We start from the raw sequence: 27,352 nt of genomic DNA, 5'->3' as shown, positions 1-27,352 counted from the left end.
CGATTTTTCATTCATAAATATTTATTGATCATACGTTATGATAGAGTTGTGATTTCATCTATGTATTTATCTTAATTTACCATTTGTTTTTGCAATCCTATATAATTCTATATGTTCTGTTTACCCATTCATCGGTTCGCCTAAACGTGACCGTTATTGTTTAATACACATTCTTGCTGCACTGTAGCCGAGTTTTCTAATGCCTAAAAATAAATACAAATACAATAATCCGTAATGTTATTCGTTTCAAAGCCAGACTTCCTTCCATCCATATGGAAATTGTTGTAGTATTAGGAACTAATATTGAAAATAATGTCTCCCAAACAAATCTTTTTCCTCTCGTTTGTATAAAAATCCCTTTTTTTTGGTGTTTTAACATATTAGGACGAGCTCAACTAACCTAATAGCACGTCGATAATGGGTACGATCGGTAAATAGCAAGACAGTTTCCGCTTATGATTTATCATGCAGGCTCTGGATGTTACAAAATGTTTCAATTGAACACCTCTAACCATTAGATTACAAAATCGACAAACAAATTTAGATTGCGAGTAATGTTAATATAAAAAAGTTTAAATAATTCAGGATTCAAGCATTACAATTTTGTGCATTTGTATTCTTCGAAATGCCCAATTAATATGAAAAATATTTAAAATTAAACGTGACTGAACAAAAAAAAAACTTTTTCACAAAAGATAAGTCATGTTGTTATTAATAATTGAAAGTAAAGAAGGTAGACAATCTTATTTCTTCCCATCCATTCAGCACCCGTCCAATCAATATACACGCACCCACTCAAGCATCTAACTATTTTAGCTGGTGTTTTAGTTGACTGGTCTACGATCTAGAATTTCGATTCTCTATGTTACACTACAACTGCTAGTTACTATCTGGTAAATATTTACTTGTTGTTGCTCTTATTGATTTCATTTTTCTGTTTCGGTTAGGCACAAAGTAACTGGTTTTCATTTCATCATGGCTCACGATCGAATGTTGCACTATTACACATTTTCATTTATTTTCTAGTTATATTTAGTGGGTACTACGAATTTATTGAACAGTTAGTGTGGTTTTCCTATAATTCTCTCTCGTTACATTTAAATTTTAACATATTGCTAGTTTGTTCTTGTCTTTTGTCGTGCAAACCACATTGAATTGCTGTCATATGGAAAATACAGGTGTCCTTGTGTATTCTATATGTGTCTAATCTAAACTGTATATTCTATTACAATTAAATGTTCCTTTTTGACAAAAAAAAAAAAAAAATTAGCGAAAAGGGGTGGAGGTAAAGGATGTAGAAAGGATGTGTGTTTACAGTTTACAGCGAAGGATGAGTTTTATTCCACTCGGATTTTAGTCTACGCGAGAGAACCGAAAATATCGAGCAAAATAAACCAAATTTTAAAATCATATAAAAATATATTTTTATTAAATAAAGCAGTTTATGAACTAAATGAAACTTTTACTAAAATCAGCGATAATACTCCAAGTCATAGGGTTAGTAACAGCGTTCCAAAGTTCATACTCTCATATCATTATTTTGTAAGCTTTCTTATAGAAATGTAATGTAATGACGAAGTAAATCAAATGAAGTGCTTTATACAATGTAAAAATTTGTATGTATATTTTCATTTCCTTTAAATGCAAGAGTTACAAATTCTAATGTTTTAATGTTGACAACTATAGTGTGTGTGTTTTTTTTGTATACTCATTTTACATGATCTTTAGGCTTATAATTTGAAAAGCATTCAAAATGCACAAAACAAATTTTGGATCTATACAAATTTAAGTTTATGTTTTGGTATAACAAATTTTGAAAACATGTTTCGATGATGTGGTGGCCAAAGCAACGTGTGATTTTTTTTACTGTATTTAATCAACAGAAAACCGATTTGTGAAAATTGAACTACGCGTGTCTCTTTGCCATATGCAGTTATTCTTAGTTTTGCTGTTTGTCTCGTTAGAATAGATATAATATAATAATATGCGCATATAATACGTTTATATAAATAATTAATAATAGTACTCATAATCATTAATAATTCATCATCTGTTCGTATGCATAACAGTTATTGTTGCTATTGTGGTTGGTGTTGTTGTTGTTATTGTTGTTGTTGTTCTTGTTGTTTTCTGCAGTAGTAATTCATCAGTAGTGGTTAAATAAGCGGTTTCTTCTTGGTTGTCAATCAGTTGCCCTTGGTAGCCTCCTTTGCGGCCATGATCAAGGGAGTCAGACTGGCCAATGGACGGGCCAGTTTTAGGAAGGGATGCTGCAATGGAGTAAGTTGAGTGATACCCCATAAGCTGGAAGTCACCTTGGCACGTGGACTGAAAGACTCACCTTTAGCAAGTCCAATGCGCTTGCTCGCCGATCCACCTCCACCTCCAGACACTGGTCGAGGAAGTCCTGAAATGCTGAGGACAGCTTGTCTTTTTCTTTAATCTCTGGCTTGCCATTGGTGGCAATGAGGTACAAGGCTTTAAGCGGATTCTCGTTTAGGTACGGCGGTTCGCCCTCGACCATTTCTATGGCCATAATGCCCAAAGACCAAAGGTCCACCTGGATAGGAAAAGCATCGTTAGAATGTTGAAATATTTAAATATTCAAATGTTTCGTGAGAGTGCTCACCTTGGGTCCGTACTGTTTCCGGGTGACGACCTCGGGAGCCATCCAGTAGGGTGTGCCTACCATCGTTGTGCGTTTGGATTGCTCCGGCGATATTTGCGCACAGAAACCAAAGTCAGTCAGCTTGACAGAGCCGTCAAGGCCCAGCAGAATGTTATCACTCTTGATGTCGCGATGGATAACCTGGTTGGCGTGAAGGAACTCCAGAGCTTGCAGCACTTCTCGGCAAACAGCTGCGATCTGGCCCTCGTCCATGCAGGTCTCGGTGACGACGTCGGTAAGAGAGCCGCCGGGCAGGTACTCCATGACCACCCACAGTTCCTCAGACACGAGGTAGCTGTCAAGATAGTTGACTACATTTGGGTGTTTGTTCTCCCGCATCACAAGGATCTCGTTGATGATGAGCTCCTTTTTAGGCTGCTGTGACAGGTTCATCTGCTTGATGGCCACCTCCATGCCGGTCGAGGATTCAATTGCAGTATACACTGTGCCAGAGGCACCCTGGCCAATCTTCTCCATCTTGGTGTACTTTCGATTTGGATCGCCCACAGAGACAATGGTGCGCAGTTTCTCCAAGATCTCCTCGTCGGACATCTTTTTCTTCTTGGCGTTGGCTGCCCTCGTGTTGGGCGTTGCAGCCGGAGCCACAGCTGCCTGGGGCACGGCGATTTGGTTTCCAGCCACTTGAGAACTTGGGCCACCGGCTGACACTTGGGCTACCGTGGGTTCCGGTGTGTACAGATCTGGTGATTCAATGGAGGCGGGTGTGGGCGATGCGGGCGTAACGATGGGCGGTAGGGGAACCGCAACAGGAAACGAAACAGTCGAGTTGCGAGAGGAAGACGTCGGCGTGGGACAATGGATCGTTGGCAAGGCGTGGTGTGTGCCATCGTCGTCGTGGAACGAAGGAAATGATGAAAAGGAGGAAGCAGAGGAATGGTGATTAGTCGTTGTTGATGTGGCTACTGTCGCTGCTGCAGTGGTAGCGTGTGCTGTTGCTGTCTCGACGAGACTACCACGAGGTGCAGCTGGAGCAGGATCAGTAGTAGGAGTGGTAGAACAACTAGGATTAGTAGCTGATAAAAGAGTTGATGTTGCATCGGTGCCTTCTGTTTCTGCTGTTGTTTTTGTGGTTGTTGGGGACGTTGGAGCTGGCGTCGTCGCAGTTGTTTAATTATTTTTTTTAGCAGCAATTAGAAGCGGAACAAAACAGAACAGAACACAGAGAGGCGATACAAATACCAAAATACACATTCATTAAATCGGCACCACAAAAGGATTATAGTGTTTGATTATATAGCAACATAGAAAAACTATCACGACACATCGCAACCTTTGAGCCCCGGCAGCAAATTAGATGTTAGCAATATAGAAAAGTTATCTTAAACTAACAGTGTAATCGAAAAAAAAAACTGAATATTTAATCAGCTTCGGTTAATTGCACTACTTGTTAACCAACTTACATTATCTTCTGTATTTTGAAAACATTTTTAAGAGACTACGAAATTCTTTTTTGACAACAAATTTTTTTGCACGTGAGTACAGAATTTTTAATAACTGGATTCAGAATTGTACTTGTCGATCTAGAGTTTTGCTGATAATAGTTTTCGCATGACTTGCTGCCATGGCTCTTTGTAAGGTAGATGTAACTAGCTATGATCCACATATCCTAGAGCGGCACTCACTTGCATTGTTTTTATTCTTGTCCAGCGTCGTCGTGGCATTGTTGTGCATCATTGGCGATGCCGCTGGTGCTGATATTCCGCCTGGCGTCCTATGATTTTGCAGCGGCGTTGCAGGCGTGGTTGCTGGCGCCACTGGCATTGGGATGATGGCTGGCTGTAGATCCTCGATTGGCCGCGTGTAGATGGATTTCGTGCGCTCAGGCCTAGAGGCCACCGGTGGAGGTGGCGGCTGTTGCTGCGGGTGCTGTGGTCCCAGCATATCGTCCTCGTTAGCGGATGAATGTTGCGATGTGGATGAGGAGACCGTGTGTCCGACAAAGTTGTACGAGTGCGATTGACTTATGCCCATGTGATGCTGGTTGTGGTTCTGATGCAAAAGTGGCTGCTGCTGCTGAAGGAGGTGCTGCTGCTGCTGTTGGTAGTGGTTGCCCAGAATTTGCCCAGCAACGGCCACGTTGTTGGCGTTGGGACCCAGAGTCATACTGCCCAACTGGACGCCAATCAGGTTACCTCCGCTGTTGGAGCCGTGCAGCTCCGAGTCTGTTGGCGTGCTGCTCGGACTGCTGCTGCTGACGCGGCTGAGCGATGAACCTGGCAAAGGAGAGAGCGTTTCAATATTACAAATAAGCTATATTCATAAATTTTCTAAATATGGCGGAACTTAAAGCAATCTCAAATCAACTAACAAAATATGTTGTGTTATGTTGCAATCCTAGATCTTAAATCTGACTGAGTGACCAACCTGAATGCGTCGTAATGGCATTTGTCATGTACTTGGAACTTGGCCTCTGTTTGGTAGTGTTGTCGAACCACTTGAGCACATCCAGCACGGCCTGGGGATTCTTCTTCTGCTCCTGCTTGCTGATGTTGGAGTTCATCAGGAGTCGCGCCCATGCCTCCGGCATGCCCTGAAAAAGGCAACAGGTTAGATTGTTAGATGGAATTAAATAGAACAATTTACTGCGATGGGAGAACATCTAGAAGGCGCGGGGTAAAAAAATATTTTTGGCTTTTAGGTACATCGATGCACGGCCAATTATTGTGATCGGAGAATGATGAAGAGCCAGCGACTAGAGGCCTTTCAGCTACGAATTCCGGGCAGCCTGTGTTGGTGCAATGTCGTATGGTCTAGTGTAGGAGTTTTGTAAGAGTACGAAGATAAGAATGAACCAATAGTAACAAACAAAGGGTAACAAAACTATAAGTAATATCGATCGAACTTGAAACAAACACCGACTCGACAAAATCTACAGACAAAGGAGCACAATGAGACCTTATTGAGAAACTAATGAAGGCAAGTTCCGAGAAGTTAGTCGAGAAGTTTACTTACTTTCATTGGCAGCTTGAATAATAATAGAAATTGATATAGAGCAAGAATCGCGAGAGATAGATTTAGACAACAGAATGTATGTAGAAGTACAGTGTTTTATATGTATGTATATATGGTGAGCGCCAAAACAAATTAAAAATATATTAACAAATTTTTGGGTGACCTGGTGAGCAATATTTACTTGATTAAATTTAATATTTAGAAACCCGAAATGCAGTTCAGTGTTTGGGGTCTGATCGAGGCCGCCGGTTTGATTACAATCTCGGATCGAATTTAAAATTTGGAATATTAATAATTGCTCAATTTATGGTCCAAGATCGTGGCGTTTATAATAACTCCACACATTAAATTGTAATGCAATTACTATCGTCACCCAAAAATGTAATATGTAATCTGCAAACGAAACTTTAAGTCTTTGGTGACTGTGTTTTTGCATATAAATTTGGTGTACAAAAGCTTATCAAATAGAGGACATAAGCAGTGAAAACCGAAGATTTCCGACTTGCTATTCTTAGACAGAAAGCCGTAGGCATAATGGCGAGGCAAACGCGACTGAAGGTGTCCATAGACGAGCATAATAGAAAACTCACGGTAAACTCGCCGGTGACAGCATCGAATCCCACATGGACCGTGTGCTCAAAGTTCGTGGGATAGGAGATGTTCGGCTTGGAGTCCGTGTGCGAGGGCTTCGATCCTTTGATCTTGCTCTTCAGCGTTTTCTTCTTCCGATCGGAGTCGTCGGGTTCTTTTTGGGAGAAGAGAAAAAAGCACATTGTTAAGCGGACCAGAGGTCTTCACATGCCGTGCTCAACTAATCGAAATGTACTCACCCTTGGGCAGCGGACGCATGTCGGGCGGTACATCTCCCATACCGCCACCTCCCAGTCCTCCGCCACCGACGCCCACTCCTCCTCCCGATCGTTCATTGCCGCCCCGGTTGCTGGTGAGACGCACAGGCGGCGCCGGCGGTTTGTCTTCCTCGCTGGACATGGATTCGTCTTTGTGTGCTTCTGGCTCTTCTGGTTAGCTCCTGCTTCCTCCTCCTCCGCTTCGTCTAGCGCCCCGTTATGCACAGCTGTTCTACGCCCAGAAAACAGCTGTCGAGAGTGGGAGAAAGGGATCAGTATGTTGGCCATAACTAAGTATTTCGCCTTAACTAAAATGTACTAAATATGAGACAACTATCTTAACGATTTTGTATCATTGATATATTTTCAATTCTTATATTACTAAGAAAGACTATACATTTTTTAAATAAGTGCTTTTTCCAAGAAGAACATATAATTTTAAATGTAATATGTGCTAGATGTTTTCTAAAGCAAATTATTTAGAAACTGGTGATTTCATCAACACAGTTCGAAATTGGGAACAGTGCAGAAATGATTTAATGCTTGGAGTATTCCAGGGGTGCCAACCTTCTGTTATCTATCGCGAAAAGTGTTCCGCAGCTTATCTTAGTATATATTTCGTTCTGTATTCTTTCCCCAACGTATTGCAATCGCGTCATATGCTTCTACAAAATCACAAATTTGTCATACAACTACAAGAGATAGATTGTTTGCATATATTTTTCTCGAACACTTTGGCGTTGTGTGTTTCACACCATTCTGCACAAAGTTATTCATTTTTGGCTTTTGATTATTATTTTTTTTTTACCGATCTTCATGAAGATCACGTCAATACTGTGTGCTCTAGATTTTTTGGCACGCGGAAAGCACTTTGTTTTGCTTTTTGAATATGTTCAAAAACACAACACCTACACACACACACACACACACTGGTTGGCTGCAGCAGGAGAGGAGACATATAGCCGCAGTTATAAATTTATCAATATAGGCCGTCCGGCGAACTAATTCGGACTGTGGGCCCGCTGCTCAGTTGTTCCGTCAGCGTGTCTCCCACCTTCGAGTGTCACTGCCACTAGAGCAGGCTGCAAAAGGCAACAAACAACATACATCGCTCCAAGAGATTGTCTCGAGCACCCCAGCTCGCGAGAGTGCCTCCCCTACATTGCTTAAAAGCTGATTGATATGGGTATTCGAATTTTGTATACTCTCCGAAGCTAATTTTATAAATTAGTTGAGACTATACATTTCAATTCAGCAATTATTGCGCATCTATGTGAGGAACTTAAAATATTATCCTATTTAAGTTAAGTGTGCATTGATCATAATTGTATACCCACATCTATTCACTTTTAGTTCATTTATTTTAAATATTCATTGGAGCACCTATAGAGCATATGGAGTTAAAAAATATGACCCAAAATGGAATAATCATTAAAGGACTATATTTTAATTTCAGTTTCCATTAGACGCAAACCACTGTTCTCACACAACACACTTTAAGGGTATCCTCTCTACCTCAGTTGCTCCGCTCTCGCCCACGTAAACGATCGAGAGCCATAAAAAATTCGTTGCGATAACAAGAGTGGCTTCGATTGCACTCATAATAAAAACAAAGCAGCTCACGCATTGGGAATTACAGCAACACAAATGAGGAAATTAAGCAGCGAGGACAGCAACAACATAAACACACTCGAGTGGGCGGCATCGCAGCCAAACATATGAGCGAGAGGGCGAAAAGGAGTGGGAGCGCAGAGTGGCGAGGAGAGCAAGGCGGCTTTGGCGCCTGTCTGCTTTGCCGGCGACGTCGACTGCGCTGCTTTTATGATTCATTTATCATCGTCAGGCGTCAAGAGTCAATGCAGCTAACGGGAGGCGGAGAGTCTGGGACGAGGGGGTGGCGAAGTGTGAAAACGTTGGACAAACATTAACATACAGTTCCAACAGCTGTGGTCAACTTAATAGCATAGCGGGGATCTAATAAGATATCAACTCCAACTTTTGAATCATCAGAAAAAAGGGTTCTTAGTGACCAATATATGTACATATATGTGTACATAAGTATATAAGAGAATCATAGGATAAAATACCCAAATCATTATGTGTCATGCGGTTCATTCCGACATTACCTTTCTACCCCAATTTATCAAGTGCAATGTTTTCTTGCTAATTGTTTTTAAATTCACCGATGTAAGTAGATTGTTTACTCAATAGATACGCTCGTTGATTTCAATTACATATGTATGTATGTCGATACATACTGAATTTAAGATAAAAAGTAAAGGAGTATCGACAAATAGAAAGTAGTAAACTTGCTGTGTGATATATTCTTGACCGCAACTGTATATCTGTACTATAGGCTTTATGGGCATACGTTGGTTTACTGGCTGCTTGCCCAGAGATCTATAAACGTATATATGTATGTACATATAATATGCATGCAAACATACACACATAGGTGAAAATTCGTTTTTAAATCAAGCAAGAACAAACTTTTCGGGAGCGTGTGGGCGCCCAGAACTGGGTTAACGATGTACCGCATTGTGTTTGATTTCATTGACGGTCGAACTTTAGGTAAAATCGATAAAAAATGTTTTTCTTTCTGCAGGGGCCCATGCAAAATTATTCCCTAATGAGAAAAACACACATTGTAGGCACAGGAAACTCGACAACACTTGCGGCATTTAAATTAGCGACAGGGGTTGTCAAACGCAGGGGAGCGGAAGGGAGGAGGGTAGGACATTCAAAGTGACGCAGGCCTAGGTGCATGTTGCAACAACAGCGACGCAAACGTGGCGCTCGCTCCAAGAGCTGAAAGAAGCCACAAACATATGCATACTTCTTCGCCACGTTTACGCGGAGCCAAAGTTTGTGATCAAGCTTCTTGATTACTTTGACGACTGCTTTATGTTAACTTTCTATTAAAACTAAACTTAAGAATTTATTCATGGAATTCATTTTACGCAATTTTTCCGAGGATTGCTGTATAAATATGAAGCCAAAACATGACGAAGATCACCTTCTGCTGTCCGAAGACTTTAAGTAAGTTATCTTAGTATCAATATACAAAATGTAAGCATTAAAAATGATACGATGATTATGGTCGGTGCATATTTAGCGAGTTGCCACGCATAACTGCTGGCGACGGAGACTCTCAGCCGCTCCGACGTTGTCTATTTTGGTTGCGGACGCCAGCCGAAAGCAGCAGGCGGAAATGTTATGCCTTTTATATTCCTCTTTTCAGTTCCCTACCGCGACCGCTTCCGCGCGTCCCTGTCCCTTCCGCTTTTACCTGTGACCGTGCTAAGCAAATATGTTTTTCGTTGAACGAAGGAAGGGGGTGGTGCACTGGCGCACTGGACATGTGCCGTTAGAGCGGTAACTGTTAAATGCCAAATCGACTGCGAAATGTTGTTAGTTATTAGAGCTTTATGTAAATGTCTTGTATCGTGTCACGTGTGTTAATAGCGGGGGAAGGGGCATTGGGGCATTCCAGCTTGTTGACATTTGGTTGCTTTATTTTTGGGCTGGAAATTCGGGAGCAGCAATGTGCTAATCCAAAATAATGTGGCGTGGAAACCACTTGAAACGTTTTCCTTTAATCCACATACACGCACACACACACACGTGAGTTGGAAAAATCAATGTGTGCAACCTCTCCTTAGGCGGTGTGTGTGTGCTTGTCTGTGCATTGGAAGCCAGACCAATTGGACTAACGGTGCACTCTCTTTTTATGAATGAAACTCCCTCGCCCCGCTCTCCACAAGACCATTCTACCCGCTCCACTCGGCCACCACTCTCCACTTGAACTCACTGCAAGTACAATATGCCTTGGCTGCCTTTCTTTTGCACGGTGCACCCTGTACGCCGCTTGCAGTCGAAGAAGAAACGCTTGCGATTCACGGATTCGCGTGGACACCACTTCTCCACTGGCTTCTTGGAGTTTTCCGAGCCCACAACACTTGGCCGCACTCGCACACACTCCAAACCGCACACACACTGTATTGTTTTCCAGTTTTCTCTGGTGTGTGTCATAAATGGCCGACGGACGAGAGGCACCAGCAGCAGTTAAAGCGCAGCAATCTTATGGCGCTCCGCAAACTTTCTCGCTTTCTAGCTTCTTTAGCAACGCGCGCGCATTTTCGGTCCTTGCATCACCCACTAATTGGTTTACATTATTCAGGGGTTTGTTAACTACGAAAAATAATTACAGAAAGACGACAAGACGGCCGCAGCAGACAATGTAGCGATGGCAAAAATATATCAATATATCGATAGCGAACAGAAACGAATATATTCGCTCCGTGACTTTTCACAACATATCGATGAGTTTTTTGTATTGTGATTGGCGACCTTTGAAAAAGTGTTTTTCAAAAAATACCACATCAAATTTTGAGTTCATAATAATCTCTTTGTTCCAAATATTTTTATTTCCAACAAATTGCATAGTGCCAATAAAGTTTGGGGCGTGTCTAAATGCCTCCATGAACGATTGTTGACAGAAATGAATGCATTTTTAGATATGGGTTGAAACTTCAGATAGCGAAGTTACTTTAGATGTTTGAACTGGCGAACAGAAAAACAGCCATTATCTAGTACCCTCTTTAAGACTAGGTTTTTCTTTAATTTTGAAAGATGAAGATAGATATGAGCCTAAAGTGTTTTTAAGATGTCCCTGACCACGCTGCGAAACATACAAGAAAGCGCGCAGTCGAAGCGCCTCAGGCACAGCTGCCTCAGACCAAGGAGCAGTTGTCCGAACCGCAGGTAGTTGGATTGCTGCAGGGTGTAGCGGGCTAAGGAGATCAGGGCGGCTTTAGAGTGGCTTCCCAGGATAACGGCATACTCCGCATTGATGGCCAATTCTGTAAAAACATGCAATCGATATAAGCAATTAAAAGTATTAAAATGGGATATACTAATGGTGGTTTGACTTCCTATTAAACTCTTAATTAAATTAAAACGATGTAAAAGGTCTTAAATCTGTCTCTAATCTTGAATCTAATCAAATTTTATGGTTGGTTCAAACAAACCAACTGCACATGCTGGAAAATTTTCTTTTGAATTTATTAAGCCCAAAACGGAAACGTTTTTTCTGGGGTTAAGAAAACTGCTTGGGTGTACTCTTTCATGCAGAATCAAATAGCAAAATCTATACATAGCGTACATAGGATTTAAATTTTCGTCTAAGAAATCACGTCAATATGTGTAAAAACATTGAAAATTGGTTAGATGGCTTCAAACCGCTTTTATTTTTAAATCCTAACAAGCCTTTTTACCGCACAGGCGGAGCTTTACCTTTTCTGCACAGGATTAGGGACTCCATAAAGTTGAGTTCCAGGACGTCGGCCCTTAGCTGGTGGGCCTCGCAAATGAGCCGTTTGAGCTGCTCATCGCCGCAGCCGTCGATCATGGCGCTGATGTCCAGAGACCAGTGGGACGCTCGCAGGACGAAGATCTCGCTCCACACCACCTGAAAGATGGCGTCTTGTTGGCAGCGATCCAACAGAGCGAACTGCTCGTTGGCCTTCGCCTGGCGCAGGCACGTGACAAGGATCTGGGCGAGGATCTGGAAGTGCAGCGCCTGGGAGTGGGGCGTCGGGGATGGCGCCGCCTGAGATGGCGGAGCTTGTCTCCGGCCAGTGCGGTAGAGAGCCACCTGCTGGTTGCGCGGACCGCGCTCCTCCTGAACCGCAGCAGCGTTCATTCCCACGGCCAGGCATCGCTGGAAGCGGCAGGAGGGACACCAGTTCCGCCGCGCCTTGTCCACCACACAGTTCCCGACCAGAGCGATGCAGGCGTAGCTGCTCCCGCGCCGCACGCTCCGCTTGAAAAAGCAGGAGCACCCATCGCAGCAGGACACGCCGTAGTGCTTCCCGGAGCTCTGATCGCCGCACACTGCGCAGGCACTGAAGTTCGACATGGTCACCGGTTGGCACTGCTTGCCAATGAGCCAAAGAGTCGCCGCGGACTGAATCAGCTCATCCCGGATATTGGCGGTTTTATATGCCACCTGGATGTGCTACACCCGCAAATGATATGCAAACCAGTTACACAGAGCAAAAATATGTTTCCTAACTAGAGATGGAAATTGTATTTCAATGGGATCCAAAGAACAAATTCCTAAAAGCGAAATATCACTAAAATATATTTTATTCAAACTTAGGACTTTCAAAACTAGAATGCAAGCACCAGAAACCTTTTAAAATAATTAAGATATTTGTGTAAGAAATATATATAGTTTGATAAAAATTAAACAGTATCGGTATACGATAAGTTTTTGTTATATATCAATCTCGTATTTAAATATTTAGTCGTAGTCAAGTTAAGATATAAATCCAAAAAAATTTGATATAGATTTCTCCCAGTGTAGTAGGGCCTTGTGCCAAAGCGTGATTTGAGGATTTTTATTTGCCCGAGACGCCCCTGGCAGGGGGCGTGGCGCGTCAAAAGTGACAATCATCTACTACTATTGCGGACCGTGTTAACAATTTGTAAACAATTATTGTTTTGCTCTGTGATTGGACGTGCGCTCGCCACTCGAGGTGTCCGCGTTGAGGTCCTTTTGTCCTGACATTTCGGGCAAACAGCGAAGACGTTCTTTGGGGGTTGGGCTTAGAGAAGTTCTTATTCCGGAAATTCTCGAACTGTTTAATTAGACGTTTGTTTTAAGTCGCAACTTTTACCTAATTCTAGGTTAATAGGCGAATCACATCTTAAACAGAGGGATATATTAAATAATGAGTTCAGTCATAGAACGGCTTAGATCTCTTCGTCGGTGATATACACTGATAAACAATTGGGAGCGGGTGGAAGATTGCATTAGTCAATCGAATGATCTCAAACTTGCCTTAGCCAACCATTTCAGGCCTGGAAAGTACTGTAATGCAAGTACTTGTATTAGTCAGTGTCAGTGACTAATTCCTTCCATACTCCTTTCAATAGGTTCATTCCTAGCCAGTTACTAGCTCACGTTGGTCTAAAAATCTTCTTAAAAGCAAGCCCATAAAAAGAGAGGTTGCTCGGATGACAGGACATTGGGCATTTTTTACTAATCTAGTCTATATTCGATTTAGTCCATCAGTAAATGAAAGATTAAATTAGGGTCATTCCAATGATGTTGAAGAACATCAAAGTCTTTAAGGATATGGGACTATTTAACAAACGCTTAGTTAAATTCAAATAGGTTTCTAATAATCCGATTCTCCAAAATATTGTTCATGTTGGTAAATTTAAATGTAATAAATAGTAAAAGATAAGTTCAAAATAAGCTATGTCATTTGTCAACATTTCCGTAACTCTTTTTTGTAACAATATATAAATTTTGCATGAACATTTTATGGTAATGACACCATTTAAATTGTGCAAAATAGCTCGATATAAAAAACATTAATTCTACAACTAAAAAAAATTACCTATGCGGACCGCTTCAATAAAAATGTCTTCCTAGCTAATAAATATTTTAATAAAGCGAAATAAAAATATGACATTGCATTTTCCTAGTTAAATATTTTTCGTCACAAAAGATGACATCAGAACATTTTTATGGCGATGGTGCGATCGTCACTAGTTTTTAGTAAATAATGAAAAATTTAAATCCAGGAGCAGGATATGAATTAAGGAAGGAGAAAAGTCATTTTACTTAAGTCAACAGCATTTATTTTGGTCCAGCTTAGGGCTGGTCGGTCTGGCCAGCAGAACCACGTTTTCCAAAGTCACATCCCTGGGAACATAGAACTTAAGTTCTGCTTGATATCCGTGGGATCGTAGATGCTCCAGTCGTCCATAATCCAGAACCCGCTTGCACTGTTGGCCAATTTGTTCGCGCTCCTGGCGAGTTAGACGCTGCGTGTTCGTCTCGGTGAGCTGAAAGTCAGCCGATTCCATGGCCTTACGCCGCTCTCGGCTTAAGCCCGTGCCACAAACTGCCCAACTGACCATTTTGGTTAGGATAACGAACTCCCGTGGTCCAATTCCAGCTTCCTGAAGAAACTTGCGTCCCACGTAGGAGCGCCAGGAGCAGCGATGATGACAACACAGGGCGATGAGAACGTAGTCCGAGCTGGCATTTCCATCACCGAGTATACATCTCAGGGTCAAGTCTGTAGCTGCTCCACAGAGGTGCTTCGAAAAAGCCACCGTTCGTTGGGTTTTCTTTAGCTCCGGCAGAGCAGAAAGCTTAAGATCAGCGATATCAGCACGGATACGTTGCACCACCTCCCTGTTGGCCAACTTGTTGTCCTTCTTGTGCCGCAGGGACATTCGATCGATGAGGACCACCTGTGAGTGACTCAACTTCTGTTCCTGCAATACGGTGGCCAAAAAGTAGGCCAATTGTCCCTTTCCGGCTCCGAATTCTATATAGCTCGTGTGATCCATCAACTGGTGATCGTGTTCCAGGATGCCCAGCAAGCTAGTGGTCTGGGTGAGCTGGCGTAGCGTTTCCTGGCCGTAGTCCTTGCGACTAAGTTCCTCCTTTAGGGATTCGTGCTCCAGCTGCAGTTCCTGTATGCTGGAATTGATGTGCTTGTCATACAGATTCTTAACTTTGTCGATCAGACTGTAGAACTCTTCATCCGCCAGTTCGTGCAGTTTTATTTGATTGAATTTGTTCAAATCTTCGTCTGTTTCCTTAAGATTGTCTCCAGAATTCACTCCTTTTACAATGTAGGGCAGTGAACTTTCCTGATCCCTGGCATTGCAAATGGTCAAGTGTTTGGCTAGTTTTCTTTTAAACACGGTATGTTTGTGATCAAGCGGGCAGGGAATACGTTCCTGGAAGGAATCTTCTCTAGCTTTTTCATCGCAAGTTGCAGTGGTGGCTGCCGATGAGGCATGGGCTCCACAAAACTCACTGCCCTTGTTTGCAGTCATCTTGCAGCGGCGCTTTTTGCGTAACACCCAGTAGGAGCAAGTGGTGGTTACCGGCTTCTCCGCCTTGACAGTGGTCATCGTCTCTTTCACAGGTTCCATTCGTTACTTTTATTTTCAAAATAAATTCCTCCCAATTCGGAACTCGTGCCAGGCAGTGTGACCAAGGCTGGCACACTAGATAACACTATTACCAACTTTTCACAAAAATGTTTTAACTATGGTCTTAAATATGTTTACACTTCTTACATTGAATATTTTAATAAGTTTTTTAATAAAAAACTCAAATTGAGCTTGATTTTTCAAAATAATAGTTTATTTAATTTACGCGAATGCCAAACGCCGATAGTTAGCTTTGAAATTCAGGGCTGGTCGAGTGCAAACGTCCTCAGAGCTGGTAACACTGCAAAAAAAACGAAGCCGCGCTGAATACTTTTGCCAACAATAAACGCAGAAAACCAACTGAGAAGCGAAACAAGAAGACTATCAACATCATTTAACAAGCCATAGTTATAATCCGCTATGTAAGTATCCCGGGGCAGATGGGACAAACCATCGGAAATGGCGTAACTGGCAGCGGCATGTGCGCCGGCATTTTGCATTGTTAGCACCACGCTCGAGTTGTGGGTGAAATACTAATGTACTGTGTTCTCTGCAGGGCTCTTGTGAAACCGAAATCGGAGCTGACCCCGGAGGAGCTGGCGCGGCAGGAGGAGGAGGAGTTTAACACCGGCCCGCTGTCCGTGCTCACGCAGTCCGTGAAGAACAACACCCAGGTGCTCATCAACTGCCGCAACAACAAGAAGCTGCTGGGCAGGGTAAAGGCCTTCGATCGGCACTGCAACATGGTACTGGAAAACGTGAAGGAGATGTGGACGGAGCTGCCGCGGACCGGTAAGGGCAAGAAGAAGGTGAAGCCCGTGAACAAGGATCGGTTCATATCGAAGATGTTCCTGCGAGGCGATTCTGTCATCCTGGTCCTAAGGAATCCCCTGGCCACGGCGGCCGGCAAGTAGTCTACCATAGCGATAGCGTACAGCAACCAATATCCATCAACTTCAGTTAATAAATCCGTAAATCAACCAAATAAGTTCTGTGGACCAAAATGTGCCATTAATTAAAAGTGTGAGCTATAATTTACGACGGAAAATATCCCATCCCAGTAACATATCCCATTATAAATTTGTATAACGAAAGTACAATCCGTAATCGCAATTTCTTATATTTTGATTAACATCTTTTAATCGATTTTTCCTAAAGTATCTGTTTAAGATTAAAACGGAATCAATTCTCCGAAAGTTGCTTGTGCAGTTTTGGAACATAGTCGTCGTACTGGGCTTGGTAGAAAGTTCCAGCAATGGGATTGCCCAACTCGTGATTGATGGCAAACTTGGCGGCACTGAATTTGGGGCGATCCTTGCGGGATCTCTTGCTCACGCGCTCCTCGTCGAACTCAAGTTTGCCGGACTGCTTGTACAGCAGGAAGACGTAGCGATGCAGACCCGTGCCCTGGGGCGGGCCGGAGCCAATGTACTCGGCGATGGGCTCACCACTTGCCAAGTCGTTGCCGGCGATGTTGGCCAGAATCCAGTGCTTGAACTCGCGGAACTTGGGCTCCGCTCGGCTGGGGGCATCGGGATCCGTCATAATGAGCGTGTAGAACTCCCCGGGCTGCGCGTCCCACTCCACGACTGGCTGATCCTTAACCTGGGTGGGCGTTAGCTCCACTCCATCCTTGGCCACCAGGTTGTTGCTGTACGTGACCTTGAATAGGAACGATTTCACAGTTATTTGCTTGATTTTTACATTGTTGCGATCTATCAGCTACTTTACTTTAAGTTAGCTACCTTCTGACCTTTGATCAGAAAGTTGTGACGAGATATTTATCTAGATTTCTATTAAGCTCGGGTGTTAAATGTTTGAAATATTTTAACCTGGTCTGCAAGCACGTAGTTGAGTACATACTATTCGGATCCAATTTATTAAGACAAAGATATCCTCTATATATTTGGATCTTTTTAGTGTGCTTTTGTTAGTGGCCCCACCTTTAACAACTGGTTCGGCGGCTCGGGAATAACGTCGGGTACCACCTGGTGGGATCTGAAAACCTCCTCCACGGAGCCAGCTTGAACGGCCAGTAGGCAGCCCACCAATGGCAGTAGCACTCGCAGCATCTTTGTGGAGAGATTATTCGGTAGACGATAAGATCTTGAGAAAACCAATATATAGGAGCTCCGCTTTCGAATAAGGTTGGTCTGCAACTGAAACCAGTTTGCCATGATGCCATACTTTTAAAGCGAAGCTCGAAGCTTTTTGTTTAGTAAACAGCTGGGAAAAAATATACTCAATAATTAAAGTTATCTTTGTTTAAAGTTTCGCTTCGGAGATTATAGATTATTATTATACATTATATTTATTATACATTTATTCATATTATTTGCAAATTATACCAGTTGGTAATAGAGTAATTAAAGGGACTGGATTTGAAAAAAAATATTTTTTAAATATATATTATAGATATTTAGAAATTTATCTGTTTTTACATGATTCTTTTTCTTTACAGCATGCTTTGTAGGGATTTGGGAGCCTAATTATGAGGAGAAAGATACTACTTCTTGCCAGATAGTTGCTTGTATAACTTGGGCACATAGTCGTCCCACTGTGCCTGAAAAAAGTTTCCGGCAATGGGATCTCCCAGCTTGTACTTGCTCATGAACTTGGAGGTGCTGAAATTGGCTCGCTTGTCGCCGCTCGTTTTTGGGATTTTGGGCTCGTTGCAAGTGAGCTTTTGGGGCTGTTTGAAGACCAGGAAGACGTAACGATGAAGCCCCGTGCCTTGCGGCGGACCTGCACCCACATATTCGGTCAAAACTACGCCGTTCTCGACTTGGTTCCCTGGAATATTGACCACCAGCCAGTGGTGCCACTCGCGGAACTTGGGCTCCTTGCGACTGGGCGCATCCGGATCGGTCAGGAGGAGCGTGTAAAAGGCATTCGGATCTGCATCCCATTTCACCTTTGGCTGGCTCTGCACTTGCGTGGGTGTCAATTCACCGCCTACATCCACCACCTGTCCACCACCATAAGTCACCTGGAACAACAAAATGACATGGACGATTGTAGGCGCTATTTGTATTAGCTTACCGTAAGCAAAGTGGCAGGACACGTCTTCAGGATATCCGGCACGATCTTGTGCTTAGAGAAGCACACGGTGGAATCGGACATTTTTAGCTGAGTGGGCAACAACTAAAATGAAATTTGAGGTGCCAGAAAATTTCGTATTTTAAGGCTACGCCGACTTTAATTCTAACATTTCTGGCTGATAGTCAATAGATAGCCAATATTTCCAAAAATGGTGTCCTTGTAATCTGACCTAAATATCCTTATAAGGACATACTTTCAATAGCTTCTTCTGAGATATATTTGGAATTATTTTTATTGGAAGCTGGACTCTAAATTCAAAAGTGTGCTACTTGACGGGCATTGTGCGAGATGGCTTTGATAAGGGATGGGACATCGGGGCTCCATTGGGATGTGAAGAAGTTCCCAGCTACCGGATGGCCAAATCTGTATTTCTTTGCGAACCGCTTGGTTTCAAAGCCACTGCGACCCTTAACCGAGTGCTTCGGCAGTTTCGGGAAGTCAAACTTGGTGTAGTCCCTCTGTTTGTAGAGCAGGAAGACGAACCGATGGGTTCCGGTCCCCTTCAGCGGAGTGGCACCCATGTATCCCACGCGCACGTCCCCAAGGGCCAACAGATTGCCGGGTATGTTGAGGACCATCCAGTGTAGGAACTCCCGGTGCGTGGGTGTTATAGCATTGGGTACGTCCGGATCCACCATCAGCAGGGCGTAGTAGTTTTCCGGTGCCGAGGGCCACTTTACGGAGGGTTCATCACGCACTTGCATGGGTTCCAGTACCTTTCCACAATGTGCTGCTAAATGCCCGTGGTAAGTAACCTTTTGTGGGAGCAATTCAATTTCATAATATGATTAAAAGTATATTATTTAATTTTGAACAGTTGCCTAGAAATACAATTGTTGAATTGGGCATAGCATACATTTTTTTGGTTAAACTAAATTGGAATTCAAATTCTTAGATATCCGAATATTATCTCTTAAATAATTCTTTATGAGATCATTATTTGTGTTTTACTCACATTAAGAAACTCCTGCGGTCCGATGTGTATTACATCTGGTATCACATCCAAGGACCTCATGATCTTGCTCACTTCCGTATCCGACTGATGAACTCCTCTAGTTGATTTGAGGCTCAAGCTTGGCGCGAATCGCATGAAAAGTAGGATACATATGCTAGCCAACATTGTGAACCAAGTCTTTCACTGACTTCAAATTGGCTGATTGCTGGCTTTAAATACCCATTGCATCTAACATATGTTTTCTGCCTGGCCAATTAAGCAGCAAACACAGATGTCAGTTCCATTAAGTTAAGGTACTTTGCAACTTCCTTACAACTTCATAAAACAAATTGTCGTGTCTCAGGCCAATTAATGGTTCACTACCACCACCCACAGCAGTTGCGTGCTGGCGAGTTCTGTAAACATACACTATAAAATCAGTTAGTACCTCGTTTAGTTGACTATTATGCTACGTGACCCCTCATTTACTTGCCATTGCCCAGAGCACTTCATAAGTAAGGCACATCAATGAATTTACTTAAAATTCTATTATATTATATACACCCAGAGAAAAGCCCGCTGTCAACGATCGCGATCTATCCAAGATCGAATCATAATTAGATCGAGATCGAATCATTCTCAGATTGCAAATGACCTTGCACAAAATATAATAAATATTAAGTTATTATATCTTATTTAATTTACCAATTTCCGTACCAAAAAACGTTGATGAATGTTTTAAATTTTTGCATTTTTAATAAATTAAATAAATATTAATTAAATTCAGTTTTTGGTCGTTTTGTGACAAAGAAACGAAGGCAAAAGGACGAAGAGTCAATGAGAAAGAAGATGGTATGAAGAAGATGGTAAAATCAGGCTAAGTGGGGATGTGGTTAGAGCTGAAGAATGGCTAAAACTCTCGCGTTCCTAACCCTAACAACTACAATTATGGCCTGGGGCAGGTTCCGGTTCCATTTGGTCTGTGTGACTCGCAGCCATCCTTCCTGGGAAGGATCGCAAATTCCTTGGTATGTACAATTGGGCGAATGACTTTCCCCGTTTAGGAGGACGAGCTGTAGCTGGACGAAGAACCCGAGGATCCCGACGAGGATCCCGAGGAGTAGGACGACGAGCTGCTAGGATGGTACGAGCTGTAGGCCAGGTTCTGCGAGTCCCAACGGGCATAGGGACCTCCGCTCATGGGCTCCCAGCTGCTGGGATCGTAGGATGAGGCGGTGGTGCTGGGCACTCCGTATTCGCTGGCCGGAACTGGGGCGGGCATGGGCACCATGTTCATCTTCATGCCTCCCAACTTCTGGATAAGGTTGTAGATCAGGAAGCCCAGCACCAGCTTGATGGCAATCTTGGACAGAATCAGAGCCTTGGTGGCCTTCAGACCGATCAGAGCCAGCAAGATGGGCATGATCACCTTCAGCTTGAACTTCATCAGCAGCAGCAGGGGCAGGAACAGCTTGTCCTTGTTCTTCTTCTCAGCGCGACCTAAAGGAATTACTTATAATTACAATCGCATTACATATAAAGGGTGATTTTAGCATGACTACTGACCCTCATCCTTGGGCAACTCCAGATCAAAACCGCGATCCGAGCGATAGGTCACCACGGAACCAGCGAAGAAGGTCTGTGGCAGCTGCAACCTCATCTCGTTGGTGTTCAGAATGCGGCCCAGGCGGTCCACAATGACCTTGTCGATTACATCGTCACCCAGGGCGCGTCCGCTGACCTCCTCCTCCACATTGGCTACCGTGTCCAGGTAGGTGAGCACCTTCTCCTTCAGGCAATGCATCGCATTGGCATGGAAGCACTTATCCACAATTGTCGAGATCAGCTCGTCGGAGCTGTGGATCCGCGGGGTCACCGCGTTCTCGATGGCAGCACCGGACACGGATGTGGAGGCCACCAGCAGCAGCGCACAACCGAACGCGAGCAAGGACGTGGAGCGGAAAGCCATTGTGTTTCCAATCGAAAAAGATACAACTAGATATTACTGACACTACCAGAGCGCGTAGTGTTCACTGTGGAGTCGATGCGGCGACAATGTTGGATGATTCGCCGTTTGGTTCGCGTTTTATACTGCCGCTCCCCCAAAGCGCCAAAGAGACCCGTGCTGGTTTTTTGGAGTGCACAACTCGGTTTTTGGACAGTCCAACGCGGCGCACTCGCCACTGCGAGCAACGAAAGTCGAGCCACGGGCCAAGTCCACGGAAAGCAAGTGGCCAAAGTTTTTCACCAAAAAAAGTGAAAAGAAAACAAGAACGCTGTGGGCGAGTGTCATGAATGCTAAGTACTCCCATTTGCCACACCAATCCATGCAACAAGTTGGTTTTGAACTATCTATGAAGGACTTGTACCATACTTGTACTGTACTTGAGCTGTAAACCTATGATGTGTTACGTATTTGAAATAAGCTAAGCAGAGGAAACTACAATATTTCAAAACTATTCTGACATTTAAGCGAATATTGTACAAGAAGTGTAGGAGAAGGAGAAGAAATCATTAAAGGTTTGGATGAGCTCCGCAAGATATTGGGGTATAGTTAGGCTATCAAATCGTTTAATCCAGATGGCTTCTTAACAATATAACCTTAAAGAAACAGACAATGGTATTAATCTTCTAACATATTTAGTATATACCCTTAACGCCCTTTCATACCCAGTCGAAAGACAGTAGCCTCTCCTCCGTTAACTGGGTTGCCCCTCGAGCTTTCTCGCTTTCCATATCGGCCTCAGACACCTAGCCCACCTGGCCCTCCCACCAGCCGAAGTTGCATTATTGACGCCTCGATGGAAATAACTTTGGTTGGCCATTAGTATGCAGGCCCATTGCTCTTACGCGGCCAAACACAAGAAAGCCAAATCGAAGACACGTACATACTTCGGCGTATTGTGTCAAATTTCGATACAAGAAATCAGTACGGAACTCAACTACGATTTGGTTGCAATATCCACTCCCACTGGATTTGATTTGTTTCGTACGCGGAACTAAGACTTTGATTTTGCAGGGCTTTCAATTATTATTTTGTTCGCCTTTCTTCAGATTACGAAATTGATTTTCGATTTTTTCGTGTCAATTATATTTAGGTGGCACACTTTTAAGTTATTCACATAAATGGGGGTTCCTGTTCACCATTTTGCATGTAAATGATTTAAATTATATATCAGACATTTATTGAAATCTGCTAGGCAATAAATATACTTACCAAGAAGATTAAATTTGACAAAAAGGTTAAAAGGGGATTTTGAAATTTAGGTGTCCATAAAAAAAAGGATGGGAAGCGACTCTTGTACCTTGGAAGTCTTGATATTAACACTACTTACGAACCAATTTTTCAAAACACCAGATTTATTACACAACATGTTATGTCTTTTTCGCCTGCCAAAATCTTTGAAATCATCACAGATTACCTAATGGTCAGTTTAAATAATTCAAAAGGTGTCTCTGCGGCATTTCTATCAGCAACATGTTACTTTTATGTGTAACACTCGTATCCTACGATAAAAGAAATTTGTGACAGCCTAATGTTTATTTCACTAGCGCCACACTTTTTCTCGGATCGTGCCAAAAAAAAAGGTTCAAATGATTTAAACGATACGATGAATTGCCATGAGCTCGTGTCTTGGCTTCAACTCGATGCTGATGATGATGATATGGCGATGATGATGATGATGATAATGATGATGACGATGGTGTGCTGACCAAAACAGCGTCGAGCGATTATGAAAGCGGCGCCACCTGTCCAGGTGTCTGCCCCACCACCAGAATCCTTGTTCGGTTCGCTCGCCTGTTAAATTGGCTTAAATTCTGTGAAAATTTCCAACAGCGAGGGGCCAGTGGTCGAAAATGCCTATATTATGCCGATTTTCACACTTTGTTGCACGCAGAACACACATGGAGTGAAAATGGGTGCTTGACCCTCGGACAGCATTCAATTTGGGCCTAAGGATATGTATGCATAATATAAAGTATACGTAGAATTATTCGAATTTACTTATAAACTGTTTAAATAAAAACAGTTGAAAGTTTAAATTGCTCGACTTTACTTAAATATAAAACATTTACAAAATGCTGAATAGTGAAGAGAAATTACGAAAACTCGTTTAAATGCAAATAATGTGAATTAAATACAATATATATACATTTTAATAATGTAAGAACGTTTTTTTTTGTATGTTTGATTTATAGTGCGTACACTTAATAGTTACTTTAAAATTTAAAATCCAAAATAGTAGTATGCCCTTTAATGTAGAAAGTCGAATTAGTGGAATTCAAATAGAATGTCCAAATAGAATTCCACATGTGAATTCCGGGAGGAGCTTCCCGGTGCATTTGAGCGTAGACAAATCTGAGGCTTGCTTTCATGACAGGGATTTATTGCGAGTTTTTATTTTCCATTTGGGCCACCCATCGATTCATGTCTACAGCAAGACGTACAATACGCTTCGGCGAGCCGCTTTTCTATCGGAAAATGGCCCTGATCCATTGGCACTTGGTCCCTTTTTTCTGGAGCTATGGGTGGTAGGGAAGACTTTCACTTTTCGACGCCTGGCGACTTTCGCGCAAGTGAAAAGAGGAAATTTAAATTTTTAAATTATGTGCAGTTAATCAATTTAATCGACTCTTCCAGCCGGGCCTCAAACACGACTTGAGTGGAATATTTAATTGGATTGGCCGCCGAGGGTCGGCGTTTGCTGCGGATTAAATATGGCTAATTAGGACACAATTGCTGTTCCGGCGATGGCTCATACATATTGTATGCCAAGCGAAATTGGCCGAGACGCTCAGAATGCCGCCGAGGGGTGGAAACGTTAATTAGGCCTGTTGGCTCAGGAATTCAAGCGGTGCGGTCTTAGCCCCAGGCTGCTTTTGGCCGGATGTCGTGGGCTAACTCTGTGATCTGGACCTAGAGATGTTGACCTTTGGCTTCAATGAACAATATCGATTTCAGCATATTCAAGGCATTTATTTGTCTACTTTATTTTGGTGTTTGCTTCTCTGCTTGCTTAAGGTCTTGTTTTCAATAAATAGTTAATAAATATTATAATTAAAGTCTAATGAAGTGGGCGGCAGCACTGGAAGTGTGAAACAGTGGCTCAAAGTCACCGAATATTCCTAACAGTTAACAAATGATTCTGTGCTTTTGAGCCCACTAGCTGGCTCCAAACTGCTCCTCTGGGCTCTCAGGGGTTCATCCTTGTGGTCTAAGCGTAGGCCTGGTAAGCCAGGGCTTGCCCCAACTTCTGGGGCTGCTCGACAACGGGGGCAGGAACGGAGCTAAAGGTGCGGCCGTCCCAAGGACCATGGGCGGTGATGTGGGCGGTGTGATGGTGATCATGAGCAATCTGGGGGACAAAACAGGCGTGGAATTAGAAACCTAGAATCCGATCGGAGTTGAACGTATATATTCGATATGCTAGTGATGGTTGGGTAGTCAGTTTTGTGGTTTGGTTGGGAAGCGGGAGAGTGTGGGCGAGGATTCTGGCTCGACTTACCCTGCTGCTGCCGCCCTCTCGACTTCTTATACATACATACATGCACTACAAACGACTCTAAATTGATATTCGAACTTTGAACTCCACGCCCAACATCATCCCAACACACAAAACGCTGACTAATTACCACATCCAGCGAATGCCTGGAAGACAATTGGAGATGCGTTTTAGTATGGCCGCCGGCTTACCTTTTTGCACAATTGGAAAATGGCCAAACCAACCGAGACAATGAAGGAGAAGAAGCCCAGGGCCAGGGCGTTGAAGGCCTTGATCTTCAGGATGCCAATGGCCATGGGGATCACTGTGATGGCCTTCAGCAGGATGAGCACCAGGATGGGCATGGCCAGCTTGCGGAGACGGTGTTTCTTGCCTGCAAAATTCACACAATTCCCAGTTGTAGTAGGTGCTAACCAGTTGGAGTGGCGTTAAGGCATGCGGAAAGTGAACCCACCCTTCTTGAAGATGTTGCCCTTCTTACCCCTGGCTTCGACATCGGTGCCCTCATCGCCATCGTCGCCGTTCAGCTGGAGGTTCAGGCTCAGCTGATTGTTAACCAGGTTGCGGGCCGAGACGGTGACCTTGGCATCGGCCAAGGGCAAGTCCATGCTCACGTCGTGTCCACGGATATAGTTCTCAATGGCGTCCAGAAATCCGTCGGCACTGCTGGCACGAGCTTCGTTGATAGGCGTGGTCTTCTCTCCATTGGAGCGGACTTCCAGGTTGGAAACCTATTAAAGCGATGTACATAGAATGAATTCATGTTTTAATGACGATCTCAAGTTATATATGCTAACTAATATGCTCATAATCATGCAGAATATGATAAGTATTTTGTGTTTCACCAACTTAAGGTAAATATTTCAATTAGTGAAGTGTGAAGTAAAAGGACCGATTGTATAATATTTAAATAATAATTTTAATTAATTTTAGGTACAACAAAGAGATTATCTCCTCTTTCATTTATCCCTCCCTTCATTAACTCAATTCAAAGTAGTTATAAGCTCACCTGGAAGCTGTCTTTGCTCATCACGTTGTCCACAAACCGCATGGCCCGCTCTTTGATGCAGGCCATCGAGTCTTGGCCACTGGCGCACTTGTTTTGCTCCTCGGCGATAAGCCTCTGCATCTTTTCGGTGGAGCCACCGGCCGCCTGTCCCGCTGCCACTAGGGCCGCCACACCAACGATCACAAGGAGCAACTTGGCCATTTTGATGTTCGAGTTCTTTAATTCGAGGTTCGCTGGTCAACGGACAACTGGCCTCTGCGCTGGCACAAATGCGTTTAATAATCGTTTTTCTATTGTTCACGATTTTTATACTCACTGGATCTTTAACTCGTTCGCTGCCGAATGGCCGGGCAAAAGAAATGGCCGGAGAAGACATGAATGAAGCGAACGCGACAGAGCTGCTCCAAGTTTGTTATTTTTGCCTGTGTGCGTGCCTCGGCGCACCACGTGTCGTATGCTTAATGCGGCTTTATTTCGAACGCGTGCCACTCGCATCCGACAGTTTTTTATGTGGGTGAATGGATGCACTTGAAATAATTTATATCTAAAGTACCTGCGATGCTTTTTAAGCTGCTCTTCATTTTCGAAAATGGTTTAAATTAAATGTTCTCCAAAATATAAAATGTTTGTTCTGGTTGTCCTGGTTTTGTATTATTGTATAAGACATGTGGAAAATCATCTATAAAGGAAATTTTGATTACATATACGCTAGTAAGCTATAAATGAATCGCATCTTATTAAGAACTAAACGTAGACAATACACATTTTTTCCCATTATAGTACCAATTCCTTATATTGGTTTGCAAAAATTTTCAACAATTTCAGAATTTACAAGACCTTGAAAATGCTTGCTGTGAATTAATTAAGTATATTTATTTATTATTATTATTTATTATTTATTATTTATTATTTATTATTTATTATTTATTATTTATTATTTATTATTTATTATTTATTATTTATTATTTATTATTTATTATTTATTATTTATTATTTATTATTTATTATTTATTATTTATTATTTATTATTTATTATTTATTATTTATTATTTATTATTTATTATTTATTATTTATTATTTATTATTTATTATTTATTATTTATTATTTATTATTTATTATTTATTATTTATTATTTATTATTTATTATTTATTATTTATTATTTATTATTTATTATTTATTATTTATTATTTATTATTTATTATTTATTATTTATTATTTATTATTTATTATTTATTATTTATTATTTATTATTTATTATTTATTATTTATTATTTATTATTTATTATTTATTATTTATTATTTATTATTTATTATTTATTATTTATTATTTATTATTTATTAT

General features: G+C 42.3%; 9 protein-coding genes across 18 annotated transcripts; 1 reads left to right on the top strand and 8 right to left on the bottom strand.

Moving 5' to 3' along the window:
• Window positions 1-37: 37 nt before the first annotated feature.
• On the bottom strand, window positions 38-10,756 carry Pak (p21-activated kinase). Of its 9 annotated transcripts, none has more exons than NM_001275384.1 (8): window positions 10,301-10,756; window positions 6,472-6,738; window positions 6,232-6,386; window positions 5,054-5,219; window positions 4,312-4,902; window positions 2,630-3,369; window positions 2,342-2,560; window positions 38-2,270 (listed from the first exon to the last, which is right to left on the bottom strand). In NM_001275384.1, exons 2-8 carry the CDS (start codon window positions 6,629-6,631, stop codon window positions 2,187-2,189), a joined length of 2,115 nt encoding a protein of 704 aa, NP_001262313.1. In that variant the 5' UTR covers window positions 6,632-6,738; window positions 10,301-10,756; the 3' UTR covers window positions 38-2,186. The 9 variants fall into 9 exon arrangements, with proteins under 9 accessions (NP_001262313.1, NP_001262311.1, NP_001262312.1 ...); NM_001275382.1 differs by lacking the exon at window positions 10,301-10,756 and adding an exon at window positions 8,113-8,529 and having other exon boundaries at window positions 2,630-3,777; NM_001275383.1 differs by lacking the exon at window positions 10,301-10,756 and adding an exon at window positions 7,057-7,214 and having other exon boundaries at window positions 2,630-3,777.
• Window positions 10,757-11,139: 383 nt separating this feature from the next.
• Window positions 11,140-12,409, bottom strand: Hr83 (Hormone receptor 83; the record flags this gene model as incomplete). The annotated part of the gene is made up of 2 exons (NM_141390.1): window positions 11,140-11,351; window positions 11,785-12,409. 2 exons carry the CDS (start codon window positions 12,407-12,409, stop codon window positions 11,140-11,142), a joined length of 837 nt encoding a protein of 278 aa, NP_649647.1.
• Window positions 12,410-14,132: 1,723 nt separating this feature from the next.
• On the bottom strand, window positions 14,133-15,541 carry CG18048 (uncharacterized protein). Its single transcript, NM_141389.4, has one exon. The coding sequence runs from the start codon at window positions 15,457-15,459 to the stop codon at window positions 14,134-14,136; it is 1,326 nt and encodes a 441-aa protein (NP_649646.3). The 5' UTR covers window positions 15,460-15,541; the 3' UTR covers window position 14,133.
• A 199-nt stretch (window positions 15,542-15,740) lies between these two features.
• On the top strand, window positions 15,741-16,652 carry SmD2 (Small ribonucleoprotein particle protein SmD2). Its single transcript, NM_141388.4, has 2 exons — window positions 15,741-15,881; window positions 16,016-16,652. Coding segments are annotated over exons 1-2 (360 nt in total). The 5' UTR covers window positions 15,741-15,879; the 3' UTR covers window positions 16,374-16,652.
• On the bottom strand, window positions 16,565-17,623 carry CG17919 (uncharacterized protein). Its single transcript, NM_141387.4, has 2 exons — window positions 17,403-17,623; window positions 16,565-17,121 (listed from the first exon to the last, which is right to left on the bottom strand). Exons 1-2 carry the CDS (start codon window positions 17,529-17,531, stop codon window positions 16,642-16,644), a joined length of 609 nt encoding a protein of 202 aa, NP_649644.1. The 5' UTR covers window positions 17,532-17,623; the 3' UTR covers window positions 16,565-16,641.
• A 229-nt stretch (window positions 17,624-17,852) lies between these two features.
• CG10298 (uncharacterized protein) lies at window positions 17,853-18,650 on the bottom strand. Its single transcript, NM_141386.2, has 2 exons — window positions 18,502-18,650; window positions 17,853-18,448 (listed from the first exon to the last, which is right to left on the bottom strand). Exons 1-2 carry the CDS (start codon window positions 18,580-18,582, stop codon window positions 17,966-17,968), a joined length of 564 nt encoding a protein of 187 aa, NP_649643.1. The 5' UTR covers window positions 18,583-18,650; the 3' UTR covers window positions 17,853-17,965.
• Window positions 18,651-18,778: 128 nt separating this feature from the next.
• Window positions 18,779-19,684, bottom strand: CG17917 (uncharacterized protein). The gene is made up of 2 exons (NM_141385.2): window positions 19,517-19,684; window positions 18,779-19,316 (listed from the first exon to the last, which is right to left on the bottom strand). Exons 1-2 carry the CDS (start codon window positions 19,649-19,651, stop codon window positions 18,816-18,818), a joined length of 636 nt encoding a protein of 211 aa, NP_649642.1. The 5' UTR covers window positions 19,652-19,684; the 3' UTR covers window positions 18,779-18,815.
• Window positions 19,685-20,227: 543 nt separating this feature from the next.
• Osi20 (Osiris 20) lies at window positions 20,228-21,557 on the bottom strand. The gene is made up of 2 exons (NM_141384.4): window positions 21,062-21,557; window positions 20,228-20,995 (listed from the first exon to the last, which is right to left on the bottom strand). Exons 1-2 carry the CDS (start codon window positions 21,462-21,464, stop codon window positions 20,556-20,558), a joined length of 843 nt encoding a protein of 280 aa, NP_649641.1. The 5' UTR covers window positions 21,465-21,557; the 3' UTR covers window positions 20,228-20,555.
• Window positions 21,558-24,455: 2,898 nt separating this feature from the next.
• Osi19 (Osiris 19) lies at window positions 24,456-26,290 on the bottom strand. Of its 2 annotated transcripts, none has more exons than NM_141383.2 (4): window positions 26,009-26,290; window positions 25,454-25,730; window positions 25,191-25,372; window positions 24,456-24,852 (listed from the first exon to the last, which is right to left on the bottom strand). In NM_141383.2, exons 1-4 carry the CDS (start codon window positions 26,207-26,209, stop codon window positions 24,712-24,714), a joined length of 801 nt encoding a protein of 266 aa, NP_649640.1. In that variant the 5' UTR covers window positions 26,210-26,290; the 3' UTR covers window positions 24,456-24,711. The 2 variants fall into 2 exon arrangements, with proteins under 2 accessions (NP_649640.1, NP_001163529.1); NM_001170058.2 differs by having other exon boundaries at window positions 25,481-25,730.
• Between the last annotated feature and the right edge of the window lie 1,062 nt (window positions 26,291-27,352).

Source organism: Drosophila melanogaster, chromosome 3R, assembly GCF_000001215.4.
Source record: "Drosophila melanogaster chromosome 3R".
NCBI classification, from domain to species: domain Eukaryota; kingdom Metazoa; phylum Arthropoda; class Insecta; order Diptera; family Drosophilidae; genus Drosophila; species Drosophila melanogaster.
The sequence above is the reverse complement of the archived record's forward strand: the minus strand, read 5'-3'. Positions and strand labels throughout refer to the sequence as shown.